Consider the following 22,103-nt stretch of genomic DNA (forward strand, 5'->3'; position numbering starts at 1 on the left):
CCAGACTGTTCTCGAACTCTCAGTGATCCTCCTGCCCTCAACCTTCTGAGTGCTGGGATTACAGGCCTGCAATACCACTCCCAGGCCACAATTCAGTGTTTTCAATTTATTTTCAAGAGAGATTTGTGGTTCACTTTATAATCCTAGCTTAAGTTAGGTTTATACAAAATGGAAGCCCGCAACACCTCCTGTTCAAGAAAAGAATGGGAAGAAATTTAGGAAGCTTGTGGACTGATTGAGTTCTAAATGTTGTTTGACAATGAGCAATCAAAGCTACCAGGTGCATACTTTTTTGTTTAATATTTACAGTAACTATTTGAAGTAAATACTTCCATTTTTCAGATGAAATTTAGACAGAATGGTTAGTAGAGTGACAGCAGATGATGGGGTTTTGAGGTTTACTTCGAGTTTTGAATGGGTTAAGTGAGGGCTTCACTGTTTATTTCTTTTTTCTTTTTTTTTAATGTTGCTTTCTGAGAAAACAGGTGTATTACGTCCTAGGGGTGTGGCCATTGCAGTAGTTTATATGGGTAGGAAGATGATGGTGAGCTGAATCTCTTGTTTTTTTTTTGTATTCCAACTTTTTTCTTTTTTACAATGAACATTTTAAAAACCAAATGAATTGATTTCTAACTTACAGTCTGAAACACATTTCACTGTACAATTTGATGCGTTTTGACCAATAAGTAGATACATGTGGTAAACCAATCAGGAAGTAAGACATTTCATCAGTTCAGAAAGTTCCTCTGTCCTCACTCCACTCCTAGTTGCTCCATCAGACTACCACTAACCAGATTTTTGAGACCACAGATTAGTTTTAATTTCTTAAAACTTCATATATAAAGAATTATAGCAGTATTTTATATCTGATCTTTTTTGCATCAGATATTTTCTCACTAGCAGTTTATAAAAAATTGGAGACTATAGTAAACACTCATCTTCCTAGTAATGGAATTTTGTAGTTATAATAATTTGCTAGTCAATAACATTTCTGGTCACCTGTCTGTTCTTTTATCAGTTGAGCCTGTAAAAATTTCAGCTGGGCATGGTAGCCCACTTCTATAATCCCAGATCTTGGGATGCTGAGGCAGGAAGATCACCAGGAGTTTGAGGCCAGCCTGTACTACAAAGTGGGACCCTTATTCAGAAACAAAAACTCATTTAAAAGTAAGTTGGCAGACTTCGAGATGTAGCTTACCGATAGTTTCTGCGCAGCATGTTTGAGGCCCTGGGTTAGATCTCCAGCACCACAAAAACAAACAACAAAAATAAAATAAATTGTCTGACATCAGTGCAGAGCTGTAGCTTCATTTCATTAACTAGAGTTCATTTTCTTGTTTGTTTTATGCTTGGTACTTGGTGATGCATAGAGCCTTCACGTAGCTCTCCAACCCTGCACCTTGAACTCACTATGGAGCCGAGGCCAGCCTCCCAAGCACTAGGATTATAGGCGTGGCTCCAACACTTTTTTTATTTTGTATTTTGAGACAGGCTCTCACTAAGCAGCTCATTTCCCAGGCTGACCTGGAACCTGTGCTCTCCCTGCCATAGCCTCCCAGTGCTATGTTTACAGAGGTCATGCCGCCATGCCAGCACAGATCTTAACTGTTTGTAAAGTTTTGCCATGGGCATATGTGAGTGTTACCCAGAACTTTTCTTTTGAGACAGGGTCTCACTATATGTTTCAGCCTGACCTTGAACTTGCTGTGTAGTGTAGTTCAGGCTGTCCTGGAACTTAGGACAATCCTGCTGCCTTGGCCTCCTAAGAGCTAGGATTACAGGCGTGGGCCGTTCCACCTGGCTCATCATTTTCTGAAGATGATTGGCATTAGCTTCAAGAAGTTCCTCATGCTTCTTCCTACGCAGTCCTTCGCCCTGTTCCTTGTTGATAAAACCATTGTTCTAGTTTTTTCACTGTAGATTAGGTTTTACTGATTGCCAGGTTCACATGAGTAGAATCATATAGATAATTTTTGTCTGATCTCTTTTCTAAGCAAGATTAGAGAGACATCTATTTTTTCTTTTCTTTTTTTTTTTTTTTGTGTGTGTGTGTGTGTGTCTTTTTCTTTTTTATTGGTACTGGGCATCGAACTCAGGACCACATACTTGCAAGGCAGGTGCTTATGCCGCTGAGCTAAATCCCCAGCCCCCCTTATTTTTTCATGTATCAGTTTTTGTTGTTTTATGTATCATGATTTTGGATATTATTTTCCCTTCAGTATCTAGCTAGTGTGTGTAAAGCTATGAATATTCCTGTACAAACCTGTGTGAAATTACTGGGTCATAAGCTGGATATGTGGATAACTATACTCAAGCTGCCCAGAGGTGTGCAGAGTCCCTGGTGTATCTCATTCTTGTTGGCATGTGGTGGTTTGGTCACTTAAAGGTCACCTGACTATTTCATTTCCCATGTTTCCTCTGAGTACATAGATTTGCTGTAGCTTTTTGGTTACTGTAATGCCTCCATTTTCTCTAGCTTCCTTGAATGTTTTAAACACATATTATCACATTCCTTAGTCTTGAAGTCTTCCTTCTGTTGCTTTTAATCAGTTTGCTCCCCACCCTAGTGTTTTGGGTCTGGTGTGTCCTCGGGGAACAAAGACACTTCCTTCAGAGCAAGTCTTAGCCTAGACAGCCCCTGGGAGAGGCTGCACTGACAGACAGTGCTCATGCTGCTCTCAATGCTCCTCAGTTCCCTTTCAACTCTGCACAGGAGTCAGCTGTCTTCAACTCGCCTGGCTCATAGGACGGGTTTCCTTTGTGACTCTCTGAGCCGGACAGTCCTAAACTCTGTTGTGTTGTGTCTTCATTCCTTTTAATAAGATGGGAAATGATATGCAGAGCAGTGCAGAACGAAGGATGTTCCTGAATCTCCTTGCATGGGTGTCTGTTGTCTGGCTCCTTTCAAGCATCTAGGGGTTTAGATTCCTGAGTTAGCTTTCCACTGTGATGACAAAGTACCTCAGATAAATCAGCTTATAGCTGTTGAGAATTAGCTTTTGGCTCTTGGTTGCAGTCCATGCAGCCTAGTGGTTCTGGGGCCTGTGGTGAGGGTGCGCATTATGGTATGGGAGCATCAGAGTGACCAGGAAGCAAAGGAAGAGAGGGGAAGAGCTAGGATTCCTGTACCCCTTCCAAGGCATGCTCCCTGACTTCCTTCCCCTAGGCGTGCCTCCTAAAAGCACTACCAGCAGGGGACAAGCCTTTCAAGACACACACCTTCAGGGGATACCTAAGATCCACACCATGGTGCCCTAATCCGTTCATTTGCTGTGTAGATCACTAATCTGGAGGCTTTTAAATGCAGTCACAGCACTGGGTAGGCCTGGAAAGGCAGTTGCATACTCCTGCACTTCCAGTTTCTTAAGGCTAAGGTAGGAGGATGATGTATTAGAGGCCAGCCTGAGTAACAGAGTGAGACAACGCCCCCACCCCCAGCCCCATTTGCAAAACAACCAATAACTGTTCTGGAGGTGTAGCTCAGCGATAGAGCACTTGGCTAGCATGCATGAAACCTGGGTTCGATCTCTAGGACTCCATCAATCTCAACACAAAAAAAACAGTGGCCAGAGTGACTCTAGCAAGTAATAGGCCACACACAGAGAGCTATCCAAGGACACTTTCTGTCTTTCCCCTTCTATGCCCAGAGAGTAACTGGAGACAAAAGCAAGGAGAAACTGTGAATTGCTTAATGCTGTACTAGGAACAGTTTTGCATTGTTTGTTGAGTAACTGATAACAGAATATTTGCAGATGAGAAAAATAAGATGCTGATCTTCGTTTTAAGAAATTTGCTCATATTTTGGGATCCTATTGAATTTTCCATTATTTTCAATGGAACTTTTTTTGGTTGTTTATTTATCTTGGTTTTTTGAGGCAGTACCTTGCTGGGTTGTTCTTGCTTGATAGTTGGTGCTGTCATTGAACTCACTATGTAGCTTGGGTTGGCCTCAAACTTGGTATGATCCTCCTGCTTCAGCCTCTTAAGTGCTGGGATTACAAGTATGTGCCACCACACCTATTTGCTTTTTTTTTTTTTTTTTTTAAGGATTAATATAATTGTTTTCATTTAAGTCTTGTGTGTTAAGTTTGGTGGTAGGTATTAAATATTTTCTCATACTGTGAGTGGTTTGTTATTCTGTATTATTTTTAAACTAGCTACTATTTATATAGAGCCATTGATTTTAGAGTATTATTGTGGTAAACTAGCTTGTTTGTTTTCCTGTTGAACTTTTCTGTAGATAATGAAAAAATTACGTTGTTTTGATATTTTTGCCATTTTCTTGTTTGAATGACTTGACTAGCATTTCCATAGTGATATTATATAGTCATGAATATTATTTTTCTCCTTGATTTTAATGAGAATGCCTGCAGTATTTCACTGTTAACCATCAGTTTGCCTTTTTTTGAATTATGCAGGTCAAACAAAACCTATGTCTTATGAACTGAATTGAGTCAGTTCTTTGATTTCAAGGTGTGTGTGTGGGGGGGGGGTACCGGGGATCAAACTCATGACCTTGAACTTGCCAGACAACCGCTTATGCCGCTGAGCTGTAACCCCCAAGATTTATTTCTTAACCTTGAGAATGGAGACTTTACAGGGCATGCAAAAAAGTCTTTATATTCTTCCTGGAAGATGTAATTACTTTCTTGTTTCATATTTAGTGTGATTTAAGTAGACCATAGATCACCTTAACATGTTTTGGTTTTTGGAGGCAGAGCAATGATTTCTATATGGTTTATGCTGGCTTTCAGTGATCCTCTTGTCTTACTGGGTTTATAAGCATGTGTCACCATACGTGGCAGCAGTTGTTTTGAGGAGGAGATTATTTGTTCTCTGTTCTTTTCTGTGCTCGACTTGTTTAGTTTAAGGGTATGATAGGCCCCCAAGTGTAAGAAAAAAAATTTTTTTGTGTGTTTCAGGAGCTTTTGAGATGGGCATGGTGGTACATACCTGTAATTCTAGCACTCCGGAGGCTGAGACAGAATCACTGCTAGTTCAAGGCAAGGTTATATAGTGAGTTCAAGGCCATCCCGATCTGCACAGTGAGACCCTGTTTACAAACAAATTCTTGAAACAGAAACTTGGCAAGTGATTCATATGCAAGCAGCTTTAGACAGTGTTGCCTCTTTGAATTACTGTTTTTCTCGTTCTTCATATTCTTTTTTTGCTTAGTGATTAATATCTTCTTATTCTTAATTACCCAGACCAAAAAGACCGCAACATTTTTTCCACTTTATTTCTTCTATCCATTGACACACTTGAAATCATTATTTGTGCACTATGTGCCAATCAACTGTTTGGGTTGCTGGGATCAGACAGTGAATTAGACAGATGGGGCTCTAGCTGTCCTCCAGCTAGCAGTCTGGTAAAAATGTGTTTCAGTTAGTGGTGAGTACTGTTTAGAAAAAGGGATGTGACTGCATGATGGGGAAGAGAGGATGGTTCTTCAACTGGAGTGTGTTAATCTGGGTCTTCTGAGAAGCAATGGGATTAATTGCACATATACGTATTTTAGCAATAAAATATGTGTAACATAAACTTTTATTTAAACTGATAGGGTCTAAATGTGTTGCCCAGACTGGCCCTAAATTCCTCGACTAAAGCAAGCTTCCTGCTTCAACCTACCCAGTAGCTGGACCTATAAGTATGAGCCTCCCTGTCTGGCTCATTTTAACAATTTTTAAGTGTGCAGTTTGACAGTAAGTACATTCTCCTTGTGCCAGGCATGGTGGCACACACCTATAATCCCAGCACTCAGGAGGCTGAGGCAGAAGGATCACCAAGAGTGTGAGGCCAGTTTGGGCAGCATAGTGAATTCAAGGCCAACTTGAACTACATAAGCAGGTGCTGTCTCAAAAACAAAACAAAATATAAAGAATTTAATTTATGAGCAGTAAACATTAGCATCTTTTTAGTGTTCTTTGTGACAAAAATGATAAGGCTATATTAGAAAGCACTTTTGCATGCCTAAGTGTGATGCTTGACTCAGGAAAAAGAACTTACTGACTTGTGACTGAACTAGTAAATGCGTCACTTTTTTTCCCCCCTCTTTTGAGTCAAGGTTTTGCTATGTAGTTCTGGCTGGCCTTGAGCTCACTGTGTAGCCAAGGCCAGCCTCAATTTGCAGTGATCACCCTGCCTTAGTGTCCCGAGTGCTGGGATTACAGGTGTGTAACACCTGTAATGTGCCTGTGGTCACATTTTTTTTTTTTGGTCTTTTTCATTTTTATCGGTACCAGGGATCGAACTCACGACCACACACTTGCAAGGCAGGCACTTATGCCGCTGAGCTAAATCTAGCCCCCAATGGTCACATTTTTTAATGGAATATTACTTTTACTTAAAAGAGTGGCAAATTGTAGTAACATAAACTTGGAAATATGTACCTGTTTTCTTGAAAATAAAGGAATTGAGTTATTACTTCAAAACTGCTGAAGTTTTGGAAAACTTCAGAAGTTTGGAATTTTCTCAGGACTTTTTGGATGAGATTGGAGGTGATAATAACAAACATGATATTTTTAAATGACTGTCATGTAATAAAATGTGCTGTTTTTTTGGAAGGTGTGTATTAATTCAATAGGCTTTTGAGTGACCTGTGCACATGATATTAAATCATGCATAAATGAATGATCTATGTAAAGTGCAACAGGGAACAGTAGTTACTCAATAAAATGGTATAAGCAGCTTCATTGATAAACTTTCAGATGCTACATTTCAGCAAACCATTCTAAAACCACTCTGGTCAAGTACTGAAGTGATAAGAATAATATACATGCTCACCTGGAATGGTTAGTAAAAGTGCTGTTCCCTTTCTTCATCTAAGTATCTGTGTGAAACCGGTTTTCTTGTAATTAACCAAAACAGCTTACCCTACAGGTTGAGGAAAGAAGCAGATATGAGGAAACAGGTTTATTCTTTTAAGCCAGACATACAGATTTTCAAATATATATATATATATATCAATGCCATTTTTTGAAGATGTATTTAGAAATGTCACTTGTTTTAATAATTTTAAAGCATTTATTAGTTTTACATTGTAATATGTCAGTAGATAAAAGCAACTTATTAAAAATTTGGGGGGCCTACGCTAAATAATTCTGCAGAGTGTAAAGAGCTTTACAGTCAGAATACTTGCAAACACCTCCTCCAAAGAATTGGTACCAAGGATCAAACTCAGTTCCTTGTGTTTGCTAGGTAGGCATTGCACTGCTGAGCTGTACCTTGGTCCCAGGATTGTCTTTGTACAACTTTTTTCTGTCTTATTTTTTGTTTTGTTTTTTTGTGTTCTGGAAATTGTACCTGAGGCTTCACACTGATGTGCAATCCCAATCTTTTTTTTTTTTTAAGGTTTTGCTTGTGACCTTCTGCCGCCGCCTCTGAGAGCTTGGGTCACTGCACCCAGTAGCCGGGGTCTCATGCATGCTAAGCAGGTACCTCTGGGCTCCCCCTCCAATCTCTTCACTGTATGGACACCAGCCCTGGTGGGTGTCCAGTGCCAGGTGCATGTGCTGTTCTTCAGGGCGTGCACAGCAGCAACCTGCACAGTTCTGCTGTAGTGGGAAAACTGCCAGAGAAGGGGTGATGATAGAAATGACTGAACTGACACAGACGCCAGTGGGAGAGGGTGCTTTTTTGGATTTCTTTTTTAAAAGTTTTAATAGCACGTGTTTGCAGTACATAATGGTTACATTCATCTTGGAGAGTTGGTGCATGTACAGAACACATCTGAATTCTTTTTTATATCCTTCTCCCCCTCCCCTCTTTTCTCCACTTTATTTTTATTTCTGGTGTTCCACAAAACTTTGAATAAGGTTTTTTTTTTTTTTTTAAGTTTCCCAACTTTTTAGTATGAAAACTTTAAAATCTTTATATGAAATTTGCATGAATAGGAAAATAAATGCCCATATATACTTCATCTAGATTTTTCAGTCACAACCATTTACCCCATGGTTCTCTCTCCCCTTCATATATAATACTTGTATCTGTATGTACATACACGTATACATTCTGTTCATGTACATGTATATGTTCACTTAGGTTTAGCTGGACCATTTAAGAGTTCGTGGTAGGCATCACCACAGTTTATGTCAGCTGCATTTCTCCCATACAAGCATCATGATCATCACAGTCTTACAGTATTGTTAGCCAATAGTCATCCATATATGCATGTGTGTGTGTGTGTGGATATATATTATATATTATATATATATATATATAAAATTTCCTCAATCATCTAAGCTATACACTGTACAGCTGTTTGCTTTTTGTAGTAGTGGGGACTGAACCAGTAGACTTCACACTGAATTACATCCCCAACTCCTTATTTTTATTTTTAAACTTTGCGACAGAGTTGCACTAAGTCCAGGCTAAGCTCAAACTTGACTGTTTTCCTGTCTCAGCCTCTCAGAGTGCTGAGATTTCAGGTATTCACCACTGCACCAGGACAATAGTTGGTATTGTTTTTTTTTTAAATCCAGGATCCAACCAAGAACCATGAATTGCATTTGATTGCCAATTCTTAGTCCCTTTTAATCTAAAATTTCCAGACTAAGGGCCAGGATATATAGCTCAGTAGCACAGTAAGGTTTTTCTTTTTATTTTTGGGGGTCTTGCTGGCCTTGAATTTGTGGCAACCGTCCTGCCTTGGCCTCCCACGTACTGAGGTGTGTGCCACTATGCCTGACCAGACTCAGTATTTCCATCAACTTTTTGTGGATGGTACTTGACACCAGCAGAGAGCCAGAGGCTCTCAGGCCTGGTAGAGAACGGAGTCTGAGCCCAGACATCAGTGGTGTGGCGTTTGCCCTGCAGCTCCAGGAAGTCTCTGCTTGTGGACTTAAATAGTTATACAACCATTATTTGCTGTGTACCTTTTCATACAGTTCCTGTTTTATTTTTTCTGAACTTCACTTTTTTTTATTAGTACTTGTTTGTCATACAGATTGATCACCTTCATCATAGGGAATTGGTACTTGGAGCATACCTCTTTTTTTTTTTTTTTTTTTTTTTGTCTTTTTGAGACAGGGTTTCACTGTGTAGTTCAGGCTGGCCTTGAGCTCACTTTGTAGCCTTGTCTGGTCCTGAACTCAGCCTCCTGATTGCTGGGATTACAGGCGTGGACCACCACACCCTGCCATACCTCTTTTTTAAAGACAGGGTCTCGATATGCAATTCAGGCTGGTCTTGAATTTGATTGAAACCCAGGTTAGCTGTGAACTCACAGCAGTCCTCCTGCTTCAGCCTCCTGAGTTCTGGGGTTACAGGTGTGTACCACCTTGCCCAGCTGTTGCCGTCAAAAAGATCTGCTACTTGTTCTTCTTGTTGTTGCTCTTGTGGGATTTAAAAGAAAAAGTTATTGTCAGTTTAGTGGGGCTTGAAGGGATATTTGAAAGAAAAATGTGTGTAATTTACCATGTTTAAAGAACATATTTTTTATTTTTGTTAAGCGTGACAGTTTCACCAAAATAAAGTTACATTACTGATAAGGAACTGGGCTTTCTTTCAAAATCTTAGTGGTAGGGGCTGGGGATTTAGCTCAGCGGCATAAGCGCCTGTCTTGCAAGCAGGCAGTCGTGAGTTCGATCCCTGGTACCGATAAAAACGGAAAAGACAAAAACAAAACAAAACAAAACAAAACAAAAAAACCAAAATGTTAGTGGTAAAGTCATACTTAAGTGAATTCATTTTACAAAATCAAAGTCTAGTTTTGAGGTTGTGTTCTTTAATACAGGACACATTTTTTGGGGGTACTAGAGGTTGAATCTAGGGTCTTCACACTGAGCTAACATTTTCAGTCAGGCTGAGGTTGAACTTGGAGATCATCCTGCCTCAGCATCCCAGAGTGCTGGGAGTACAGGTATGTACCACTCTGCCCAGTTTATCGGTACCAGAGATCGAACTCACGACTGCCTGCTTGCAAGGCAGGCACTTATGCTGCTGAGCTAAATCCCCAGCCCCTTACTCTGCCCAGTTTAAATTCACATTTTTAAAAAGAAATATAATACTGTTTAAAACTCATTTTATTCTTATCTGTCATTCTGTCCTTACTCTTATTTCTTCATTGAAGGAAATTATGCTTCTAAGAACTAGCTCCCTTCGTTTTAAATCTTTTTGAATCAGGGTTTCACTATGAGTCCAGGCTGGTCTTGAACTTGTGGTAATCCCCTTTCACTCTCCCAAGTGTTGGGTCTGCAGACCTGGGCCACCACATGTGGCCATTGGTCTGTTTTTGCATTCTGTTAAATTCTAGTGTCTGAGTTTTTTCTCAGAGAGGTTCTCTACCCTGCTACCTATCAATCTGCAGTCTTCCCCTGATCTGTTTTTACATTGTGATTTTTGACCTAACACCTTATAAATTGAGTGAATGCATGAATGAATGAATTAAGAGACAGGGACTTGCTATGTAGTCTAGGCTGACCTTAAACTCATGGCCGTGCTCCTTCCTCAGCCTCCCAAGTTACATAAATTGAATTTAAATATTGAACTTTCACAACAGTTTTCTGAGTACTACGTCTTTTTAACTGAGTCTCAGGCAGCGCTCTCCTTTTCATAATTACACTGTATGCTCCTAACAGAGATCTTGCTTAAGAAATTTAGGTCTGAGTACTTTACTAATGCAGTTGAATCTCCAAAAGGATATATTTTTGAAAGAAATGCCTTCTTGCTAGTGAAATTTAGACTGTTTAGAATATGTAGGAATGAGTAGTAGGTGGTTTTGATTTGGTTTTGTGGTACTGAGAATTGAACCTAGGGCCTTCCCACTGAGTTACTGTGCTGGTCCATATTTTGGTACTGTTGTTACTTTCGAGTTTGAGACAGGCTCCTGTTGAGTAGCTAATCTGTGTGGGTTGGACTTGAATTTCAGACAGTCTACTTTTTGCTTCCCAGAATGCTGGGCTTATAGGTGTATGCTACCCTGTCTGGCTGAACTGAGGTAGTTTTAAAGCATTTAGGCTATCAGGTAGTTGTTTTAATGTGCTGCAACTGGCAAATATTAAAATAATTATCAGTTAACAAGAGAACTAAAAAATTAGTGCATCCCCTAAGCAGTACCCCTCAAGTACAAATTGTTTTTACTTATGTGAAAAAGATAAATATGTATTTTGAATTCATTTTCAGAAAATCTCTAAAACCTCTGCAGAAAAATTTATGACATTTATCACTGTAGATACTGTTTCAACTGGCTGTGGTGGCACACATCTGTAATCCAACACTTGGGAGGCTGAAGCACAAGGATTACAAGGATTGCCATGAGTCAAGGCCATCCGGAACTACACAGCGAGACCCTGTCTCAAAAAAACAAAAACAAAACCTTGTTTCTATAGTCATGTAAAATTAATAAAAATTTCTTTAGTTTTAAAAATTTTTATTAGTACATATATGTAGTAGTGATTACATTCATATCAGGACTTGCTATGTAGTTCAGGCTGGCCTCAAACTCATGACTGTACTCCTTCCTCAGCCTCCCAAGTACTAGGATTACATAAATTGAAGGTAAAAACTCAACTTTCACAACAGGTTTCTGAGTACTAGCTCTGTTTAACCTAGTCTCAGGCTGGTATTGAACATAACACCATAATTCTTTTACATCCCTATTTTGTATTTTGTTCTTTATTTGTACTTTCGTGTAAGAGATACCATGTGATAGTTAAGGTTGTATGTCTGATTTATTTATTGTCCTCTTTGATCTCCTTTTTTCAAAATATTATAGTTTTGTTGGGTTAGGTTAATTCCTAAATTTTCAGTTTTTTTTCTTGAACCTATTTTTCTAATTTCTTATTGAGTTCATTGTTGGTAAACAGGAACACTATTGATTGTGTGTGTGTGTGTGTGTGTGTGTGTGTGTATTGATTTTGTATCCTGTTACCTTGTAGAATTTGTTCATTAGTTCTAGGTCTCTTTTGGTGAAATTGTTTGGTCTTGTCTATAAAGGGTCATGACATTTGTCAGTGTAGTTTGAGTCCTGCCTTTCCTGTATTGCTTTTTCTTCCCTGATAGTGCTTTTTCTTTTTCTTTTTTCTTTTTCCCTGAAACAGTGTCTTGCTATGTAGTTCGGGCTAGTGTTAACTCACTGTATAGCCCAGACTGCTCTCAAACTTGGGGCAATCCTCTTGCCTCAGCTTCACAAGTGCTGGGATTACAGGTGTGTGCCACCACGCCTGGCCAGCTCCTGTGTTTTAGTAGTGCATGGTTTGCTCATGAGCCATTGCTGCTCAGGAGTGAGTAAGTGTGCCAATGGGGTCAGGTCGGTGCAGAGACTGGTACTAGATCTTGGTGTTGAAACAGTATGCAGTAGCAAACTGTAAGTTATAACACAGTAGTGTGGGTAGACACGTCTCTTGGTACTTGACTCTTTACTGAATTCTGTTGACCAGTAATTTCACAAAAATAAACTACATTATGATTTTAACTAATAACACATAGTTCAGAATAGTTTTAATTGATTTTGTTTTTTTAACTTAAAAATGGAATACTGCTCTTTCTTTTAACAAAGTTCTTTTTTTCTTAGTTCACAATGCAATGTGAATTTGTATTCCCTTGGTAAAAACCTCTTAGTTAATACAAAATGTTAATTTTCACTTAGTGATTGCATGATGCAGTAACTCAAGAGTGGTAGTTTGTGCTTGGAGACAGACACAGTGGTGGCATACACCAAAACTCCTTTCTCCTGGATCCTTCCCACCCTTGCCTTACGGGAGGACCAGAGTGATCATAAACCAAAGCAAACATAACCCTAAAAAGTTCCTTGTGCAGGCATTGTAGCACATGCATGTAATTCTGACACTTGAGGCCAGCCTGAAGTACGAGACACTGTCTCCAAAAAAAAAAAAAAAAGCTAATTGTTTTGATTTGGTGGGATAAGATGATGGGAAAGTAATTGAGTTTGGTAAGTTGGGCTGTGAATCACATCTTTGTAAATTTCTATAGGGTCTGTGCTCTCAGAATTCATCTGTCCTCTTGTCAGGTTTCCATTGCCTTGAAGGATCTCCAATACCAAGACCTTGTAAGTGACTCAGTGATTAAGATGAGTCTAATGCTGCAATTACCCCATTACTAAACAGAGACAGTTTCCCCAGACAGCTTGACATGGTTCCCGAGAGACTTGGACTTCAGTGAGAGCCAGGCTTTTCCTAATGTCCTCGTGATCTTCTCTTGCTGCCAGACCCCTAGTTAACTGATGTCCAGAGGTCTTCACTTTCCTTGTGGCTTTGCTGCGATAGATTCCCGAGAGTTAATTTCAGTGGTTACAGTGTATTCATGGAGGTCATCACTGCAGGACTTTCAGGATATTTTCATTTGACCAAAAAGAAGCTCTGCATGTTTTGGCCATCAGTGCTGTCTCCTGTCTCCAGACTAGAGGACTACTCTTCTGCTGTGTCTCTATAGGTTGCCTGCTGCAGACATTTCCTATAGAAGGAGTCTTGTGATGGTTAGCATTATATTCTTATCCGTTATGAAGAGCTGTGTTCCTCATAATTGTACCTGGAATCCATGTGTCATTTCGTTTGATTACTTTTGGTCTGTTGTATGGATATGTTCATTTGTCTTTTGATGGGCATTCGTGTTTTTACTTTTGGGCTTTGTGACTATGTTCATTTTTATATAGACATATCTTTTCATTTTTCTTGAGTGTAGGCCTAGGACAGGAATTGCTTGGTCCTATGATAATTCTCTCTGCTTAATCATTTTTATGGGTGGTGGTTTTGCTGGGGATTGAAGCTGGGGTCTTTTATGTGCTAACATGTATTCTGTCACTAAGCTATGCCCTCATTGCTGTGTGTAATCTTTTAAGGACTTGCTGACCACCTTTCCAGAGTGTCTGTACCACTTTATATTTCCACTAGCATTGTTCAGTGTTAGATTTTTCTCTAACCTGTGTTAGAGAAGGCCATTTATTTATTTTTGGTATTGGGGATAGAACTCATGACCTTGTGCTTGCCAGGCAGGTGCTTATGCTGCTGAGCTAAATCCCCAGCCTGTTTCTATCCCCTTTAAGACACACTACCTCTCTCTTAGTGTGACCTATGTTTTCTTGTCTTTACCTGTGATGATTGTGTAGGGCTGCCTTCTATAATTTGCTCATTGCCATGTGCATATGGCCACTCATCTTTGTGTTTCTACTTTGTTTTTTTATTTTTATTTTTTTTGTCTTTTTTCATTTTTATCGGTACCAGGGATCGAACTCACAACTGCCTGCTTGCTTATGCCGCTGAGCTAAATCCCCACCCCCTATGTTACTACTTTGTCACAGAATCTAGGTAGGGGTGGACAGCTCATCTTGAATACAGCATTGCCTGTCCTTGTAAATAAGACTAATAGAAGACAAAGATTTTGATAGCTTTCCAGAGGAATGGGCCATTGAGTTTTTTTATTTTTGCTAACTTTTGTCCTGATAATAATGTACTAAAATATCAGTGTGAAATAGCTGAGATTCTGTATTTGTGTAACTGTCATTTGTAGAAAGGAAAGAAATTCGCTACTAAATGTCTGTCTTCCCCTCTTTTGAGGAAGTGATTTAAAACTATGTTAAGGGCAAAATAAATCTATACTATTAGAAGTTATGGCAATTACAACTCTTGTTGGATAGTGGTGATGGATAGCACATTTCTCTGATTTTATTACGTTTCTTGATCTAAATGTAAATTATGTGTGTATTTGTGAAAGCTCAACAAACTGTAAACTTCATGTGTATGTTTTACTTAATAAAAATGGTAGTATGGGCTACTTAGGAGCCTGAGGCAGGAATATCTCTTGAGCCCAGGGGTTGGAAATCAGCCTGGGAAACAGAGTGAAACCTTGTCAGAAACAATCTGTTAGCATTGTTTAGATGTTGATGTGTTGGACTAGTACAGCTCTTCCTTTGATACATTAGATCTCTTTGTGGTGACTGTTGCATTTCGAGTTATGTTGTTTATTACATTATGGCTGTTCTTGTCAGAGATTGCACTGGAATATGCGCTTTACCTCAGGTTGCCTTGTGCAGTGCACACTTACAAATCACGTGATCTAGTTACACTTAGATCCACTCCACTGTTCACGAAGTTTGATTTTATGTTTTGCTGTATTGTTTATTTAGCTGAAGGATCTTCACCAATTCAGCCCTGGCTCTAGTCTTCTGAAACTCAAACTAAAAGGTGATAGTGCCTTGCTGTCTATCACAATTCAGATTTTCCTTATACGTGAAAGTGAAACAAAGGGAAGATGCATAGTAAAGAAGTTGTAATCATAATTAATTATTTATAGAAGCCTATCTAATGTAGCAACCATCTGGGTATACAAAAGCTTTAATAATGCAGCATGCCAGGAAAAAACATAGTGCTTTCACAGACTTGAATTTTTATACTTTTTTATTTTCTTAGATTTTAAATTTAACTGAACATGGTGGCTCACACCTGTAATCCCAGCACTTGGGAGACCAAAGCAGATCTGTTGTTGTGAGTTCAAGGCCAGACTGAGCTACCTAATGAGACCCTAGCTCAAAAAATTTTTTTAAATTTCTTTTTTAACCAGTACATTAAATATATGAAATGGTATATATTACGGAGTACTGTGTTGTTTTGATACATGGATGTAATATGTAAATGTATAACTTGTAAAACATATCTTCTCAAACACTTATCATTTATGGTGTAAATGTTAAAATCTCTTCTGTCTTCTTGAAGTATGTACAGCAGCATTATCTGTAGTCATCCCAGCAGTAGCTCCCCAGAATGTTTTGCTTCTAATGATGTGACTAGTGCCCACTGGTCAGCCTTTCTCCATTCCTTTCTCCTCTGTTCTTCCCAGCCCCTGATAAGTGCCATTCTGCTCTTGGCTTCGTGACATCCCCTTTTCAGATTGTACCTGAGAGAGAGTGTGAGATCCTTGTCTTTCTGTCTGGCTGTGCCACTTAACATGGCGATCTCCAGCGCTATCTGTGCTGTCATAAATGACAGGACTCTGTTCTTCTTTATGGCTGAACAGAATTATACTGTGCGTTTGTGCCACAGTTCCTTTATTCATTAGTGGTGGACACTTAGGTTGTTTCCACTTGGTCATTGTAAGTAGTGCTGCAGTGAAATGGGAGCCCCGATGTCTTTTTAACAGACTGATTGAATTTTCCTTGTATGGTTGTCTTTTCAACTCTTTCTTTTTTTCTGTCTATTTTGAAGCAGAGTCTCTCTCTGTAGCCCAGACTGGCCTTGAGCTTTTAGTGATTCTCTTGCCTCAGCCTCCCAAGTGCTGTGATCACAGGCATGTACTACCTGTCTTTTCAATTCTAATCTTTTATTAAGTTTTATTAACATAAGTTCTGAAGAAATTACTTGATTTTGATCAAATATGTTATATTTCTGAAGTTAGCAGTTATTTGAAGTCAGGTCAATTTTTGGTTAATAGACAATTTTCATGTAGACTTATATTCTGTGGTAATTACAGTATTTCTAAAAGTTGGGGATGTAAGTAAAGGTTTCAAAGACAAATGTTTTATAAGAATAAAATGACCCATTACAGTCATACCATATCCTGATACAGAAAAGCCAGTTCTTCCATGTATTGAGGATGTTGCCAGTGTGACTTAAGAACTTGTAAATTCCGTTGTGTGATGAAACATGCTAGAAGTCTTACAAATAAATATCTGATTTGTGTCTTCTAGGCCTTCTTTAAAGTTTCCCATGTCTCAATGGACTCCTGAATATAACGAGTTCTATACCTTAAAAGTGGATATGAAGAGTGAGATTCCTTCTGATGCTCCAAAGACACAGGAGAATCTGAAAGGGATCCTTTTGCATCCAGAGCCCATTGGGGCAGCCAAAAGTTTTCCTGCAGGAGTTGAGATGATTAACAGTAAAGTGGGGAATGAATTCTCTCACTTATGTGATGATTCTCAAAAACAAGAAAAGGACATGAGTGGTAATCAGCAAGAACAAGAAAAAAGCGTTGTGAGGAAAAAGCGCAAAAGCCAGCAGGCTGGCCCTTCATACACGCAGAGCTGTGTTAAAGAGGATCAGGGAGTATTGGGATTGCGGCAGCACCTTGAGGCACCAAGTGATGAAGACAATGACTCCTCCTTTAGTGACTGTCTTTCTTCTCCTTCATCCAGCCTGCATTTTGGAGACTCTGATACTGTGACTTCAGATGAGGATAAAGAAGTCTCTGTAAGACATTCCCAGACCATTTTGAGTGCTAAAAGTACAAGTCATAATGCACGATCTCAGAAGTGGCCTCGGACGGAGACCGAATCTGTGTCAGGATTGTTGATGAAAAGACCCTGTTTTCATAGCAGTTCATTGAGGAGACTCCCATGCAGGAAGAGATTTGTAAAAAATAATTCCTCACAGAGGACACAGAAACAAAAAGAGAGGATATTAATGCAGAGGAAAAAACGAGAAGTGTTAGCCCGAAGGAAATACGCATTGCTACCCAGTTCTAGTAGTTCCAGTGAGAACGACCTTAGCAGTGAGTCCTCTTCTAGCTCGTCAACTGATGGAGAAGAGGATTTGTTTGTTTCTGCTAGTGAAAACCACCAGAACAATCCAGCTGCTCCCTCAGGTAAAAGTGTTGACGTAAACACCGAACACACTTCATGGTTTTGCTTCCTGTTTTCTTGTTTAAATTACCTAAATTACCGTTGGCCCTTGACTTATAAACTCAGTTTGTTCCTGAGGACTGGTTGTAACTCAGATTGTCAGCTGAAGTCTCTCTCCAGCATGTAAGCACATCTCAGTGTCCTTAGAGAGACACTGGGCCGGGATTTCTCAATCCCACGCAGGAAAGGGTATTGTAATGCTCCTTCCAGAACTCTTTAAGGGTAAAATGTGTGTTAGACATTGTGGGAGCACAAGCAATCGGCATTTAGGTCATAGCTCAAAAGAGCATGCTGTGTTTTGTTTTGAGGAGTGCACTTTTTGAGATAGGGTCTTGCTATGTAGTTCAGGCTGGCTTTGAACTTATTTTGTAGTCCAGGCTGGCCGGAGACTCATGAATTCTCCTGCTTCAGCCTCCTGAGTGCCGGAATTACAGGCGTTTGCCACCACACCTGGCTCATAACTCAAGGCTTTGGTTGTAAATTAAAACTAAAATTCCAGTCATAACCTAGTCATTTGTATGTCAGGCCGGTTGTGACTCAGGGTCCACTGTACCAACTATAGTATTAAACCATGACCCTAATTCTGTGATAAAAACATTTCCAGTTGACAAATAAAAAGTTAGATTTTTTTGGATAATCACTTTATGTGTGTGTGTGTGTGTGTGTGTATTTTTTTTTTTTTTTGTACTGGGAATCAAACTCAGGACCTTGGGTTTACCAGGCAAGTACTTGTGCTGCTGAGTTATATCCCTGGCCCTCCATATAATTTTATAAATAAATTGTTGATTTATGATACAAAAACTTTTCCTGTAGTTTTTTGGAGAGGTGGGAGAGTACTGGGGATCAAACTCATGACCTCACGCTTACCAGGCAAGCATTTGGGCCACAGAGCTAAATCCTTGGCCTTTGTGCCATAGTTCTTCTGTTTTGTTTTTGGTATCAGGAATCAAACTCATGACCTCACACTTGCCAGGTAGGTGCTGTGCCACTGAGCTATATCCGGCCCTCTTGTAGTTCTTTTGAGGAATATCTTAGTGATAGAATTTTTTTAGATTTAATCAGTAAGAACAATGATGACAAACATTATTTTTCCTTTAAGTACATTTTTGGTCTTCACAGAGCTCAGTAGCACGTATATGTTAGTGGACTAGCACTTGCACGTACTCTGTCTCACAGAAACACACGCATGAGCAGAATGACCTTCTAGTCGAATGGGGTCATGTGCAGACAGTCCAAAAGTGTGTGTTTCATAAATAAAACATCCTGAGACAGTATATAGTTTCTACAGTTGCAATTTTTTTTTTTTTTTTTTTTTTAATCGGTACCAGGGATTGAACTCACGACTGCCTGCTTGCAAGGCAGGTGCTTATGCCACTGAGCTAAATCCCCAGCCCCCTACAGTTGCAATTTTAAAAGGTGTTGAAGTATTAGAGAGCTAAGTCTGATGAAAGGAATCAAGGTTAATTTCTTGTAAAATTAGGAAAGAGGAGAGTTGAGGTGTAAAATAGGTTTTCCGAAGGACTGAGGATACTGGCACTCATCTTTCCCAATTTTTCTTGTCCTCCCTGTCAGGCTGTCGCCTGCTAATCTGTTGTGTAGATGGGTTGTTTCTCCTACCTTCTTCTTTCCTTCTATATGGCTACCTTTCATTTTCTTTTTTATTTTGCAATCTTGTCAGAACCCTAAACAGTAACTTTGCTCTTAGCCATAACCACTTCATTCTTAAAAATCTTAGTATTTGAGGAGAGATCACCTACAGGTGGGAGGGATATGGGGCAATCATTGCTCGAGGTCTCTTGAGGAAGAGGGAAAAAAGGAGTTGTCTTGCTTGTCACATTTTTCTCATGTGGTCAGAATAGGAAGATGCTACCTAGAGTGTGTGGCACTTGGCTGTTATATCTAGCACTGTGGGAGGCTGAGGCAGATGGATCACGGTTCAAGCTCAGACTGAGCATTTAGTGACCCAGTGACACCCTATCTCAAAATACAAAGGAGATGGGGATGTAGCTCAGTATAGAGTCCTGAATTCAAAACAAAACAAAAACTGTAGAGCCCACTTTGGGGTTTAGGGTGTTGGGGAAAGTAGTGATGGGTGAAGAGAAACAGAAGGTCTAGGAGCTGATGGGTCTTTTAGAGGAATGAGAATACAGTGAGTAAATGTTAATATTAGGGTCTGTTTCTGGGAAGGGAGGCATTTATATGAGATATGATCAAAAGATGCAGTGAATGTTTAAATTAAAATTTAAAAAGTTGTTACAGCAAAAGATGTTGCTGTTAATCTGCTCAGAATACTGCCCCTGTCTTCAGACTTTTTATCCCATTGTTCTTGCCATTTCCTGAAACAGTTCTGGAAGTTCTCTTTCATGCCTGTCTTTAGCTGTGCTCTTGAATAAATGCAAAATACGTATTTTCATACAGTCGTTTGAGTTTGAGGAAGAGCTAGAAGTCACAGTATGCCAAATCTAGTGAATAAGGCGGAAGAGGTTTGTTCTGTTTTGTGTTTTTGGAACTGGGGATGGAACTTGTGACCTTGTGCTTGCTGGGCAGTGCTTGTGCCGCTGAGCTAAACTCCTGGCCTAATTTACAAGTTTTTAAGATTATAGTAATGAATGTTTCTAGATTATCTCTTCTCCAAACTTGCAGGAATTGGAAATACCATATATATTTACTGAATAAGTTACCCTTAAATATATCAGTCTCATGTTTCCATTGTGGAGAAATAGTACCTTCAGCTACCTTGAAATGTTTACTTTTAGAGTTGTTTAAACAGTCAGATGTCTGAGGCAGGAACATCACTGTTAAGTTCAAGGTTAGCCTGGGCTACATAGTGCGCTCAAGGCCAGTGTGAACTGCATTAGGGAAATTCTGTCTCAAAAAACCCACAACAGTTGTATTATGGTCATATTTTATTTATAAAATATTTATGAAATAGTAATTTACAAATCCTGCCTTTGTTACTCATATTTCCTGAAAATAAAAATGCTGTTCACATAAGCATTTTACGCATGGGTATTTGCTAATACCATTTTTTCTAAAGTCATCAAACTCAGTTTTCTGGAGCATATCCTCCTGAATATGTTTGAGGTAATTATACTGTACTGGAAACTTTATCTCAAATTAGTTTTATCTTACAAGACAGTGTTCGTGAAATTTATCCATTGATTGTGTGTTTGTTTCTCAAATATACACTATACTGTAATGACCTTTTAAGTGTTTTTATTTTATCTTTTTGGTACAGTTTTGCTATAGAGTCCAGGCTGCCCTTGAATTTATTATGGAGCTCCGGCTAGTTTTAAACTCTCTGCAATTCTCTTGCCTTAGCCTCTGGAGAACTGAGATTACAGGAGACTACTGCCATGCCAAGCTTTATGTATTTTAAAATTTGCATAAAATAATAACCCAGTCTCTCTTTTTATTTTTGGCCAGGGTTATGGAGGACTGGCAATCAAACTCAGGACTTTGTGCTTGCCTGACGGGTGCTGCGCTATAGCCATCTCTCTCTCTCTCTCTCTCTCTCTCTCTCTCTAACACCAAGTACACTTATTAGAAAAGAAGAAAGTAATGAAATATCCTCATATTTTTCCTTAACAATTTAAAAATAAAAGAATAAAACCAAAAACGAATAGAAGAAAATAATAAAGATCAAAAAACACAGCCCCTTATCAAAATGTCAACATCATTTCTCATAGATTAACAATTTGATTCTTACATTTCTGTAAAAATACAAAAACTCAGATGAGTCTAAACGACTTTGATAAAGGAACAAAATTAGAGCTCCAGCCCTCCCCAATCCCACAACATATCACAAAGTTATACCAATTATGACAAAATGACATTGATACCAACATAGATGAACCACCAAAGTACCAATATGAAGTCCCAAAATAGATACCAGCATAACAGACAATTGATTTCTGGCAAAGATGCAAAAGCAGTTAAGTGGAGAAAGGATTGTACCTTCAATAAATATACTGGAGCAACTTTCATGCAAAAATCCCAAACCAAATGTTACAAAATGGCTCACAGTGGGTTAGTTAAAGTGAAGGCGGGTGTGGCCTGAGTTGTTGCTTTGGCTGAAGTTACTCTCTCTGGGATAAAATACATGGTTTTTCTTTCAGCTTGTCAGAATAATGAAACAGTACAATGTTTATACATGTGTGACATTTATTTCACTAATAAGTATGTACTCAAGGCACATCCATTTACCTATAAAAATGTTTAGTTTGTTATTCTTTATGGCTGAGTAGTATTCCATTGTATAAAAATACCACATCTTTTTTGTGCATTCCTTAGTCGATGGGCATTTAGGTTGTTTCTAAGATCTGGCTATTATAAACTGTGCTGCTGTAAACATTGGTGCACATTTATCACTGTGGTATGATGTTTTTAATTCTTTTGGGAAGTATCCAGAAGAGGAATAGCTGGGTCAAATGGGACCTCCAATCCTAGTTTTTTGAGGAATCTCCATGCTGATTTCCACAGTGGTTGCACTAGTCTGCATTCCCACCAACATTGAAGAAGGATTCCTTTTTCC

General features: G+C 39.1%; 1 protein-coding gene across 10 annotated transcripts in view; it reads left to right on the forward strand.

The window, feature by feature from the left end:
- Positions 1-22,103, forward strand: part of Rnf111 (ring finger protein 111) — a 73,580-nt gene that overhangs the window by 13,553 nt on the left and 37,924 nt on the right. For 7 of the 10 annotated variants that reach the window (XM_003463488.5, XM_063243355.1, XM_063243354.1 and 4 more), the window contains one exon: positions 16,637-17,532. In XM_003463488.5, coding sequence (XP_003463536.1) covers positions 16,656-17,532 — 877 coding nt within the window. In that variant the 5' untranslated portion in view covers positions 16,637-16,655. Of the gene's footprint in view, positions 1-7,350; positions 7,434-16,636; positions 17,533-22,103 lie in introns of those variants that run through there. The other 3 variants (XM_013145471.3, XM_063243352.1, XM_063243353.1) reach the window with 1 other exon arrangement.

This window comes from Cavia porcellus, unplaced genomic scaffold (assembly GCF_034190915.1).
Source record: "Cavia porcellus strain 051 isolate PalLab524CR breed Dunkin Hartley unplaced genomic scaffold, mCavPor4.1 scaffold_38, whole genome shotgun sequence".
NCBI classification, from domain to species: domain Eukaryota; kingdom Metazoa; phylum Chordata; class Mammalia; order Rodentia; family Caviidae; genus Cavia; species Cavia porcellus.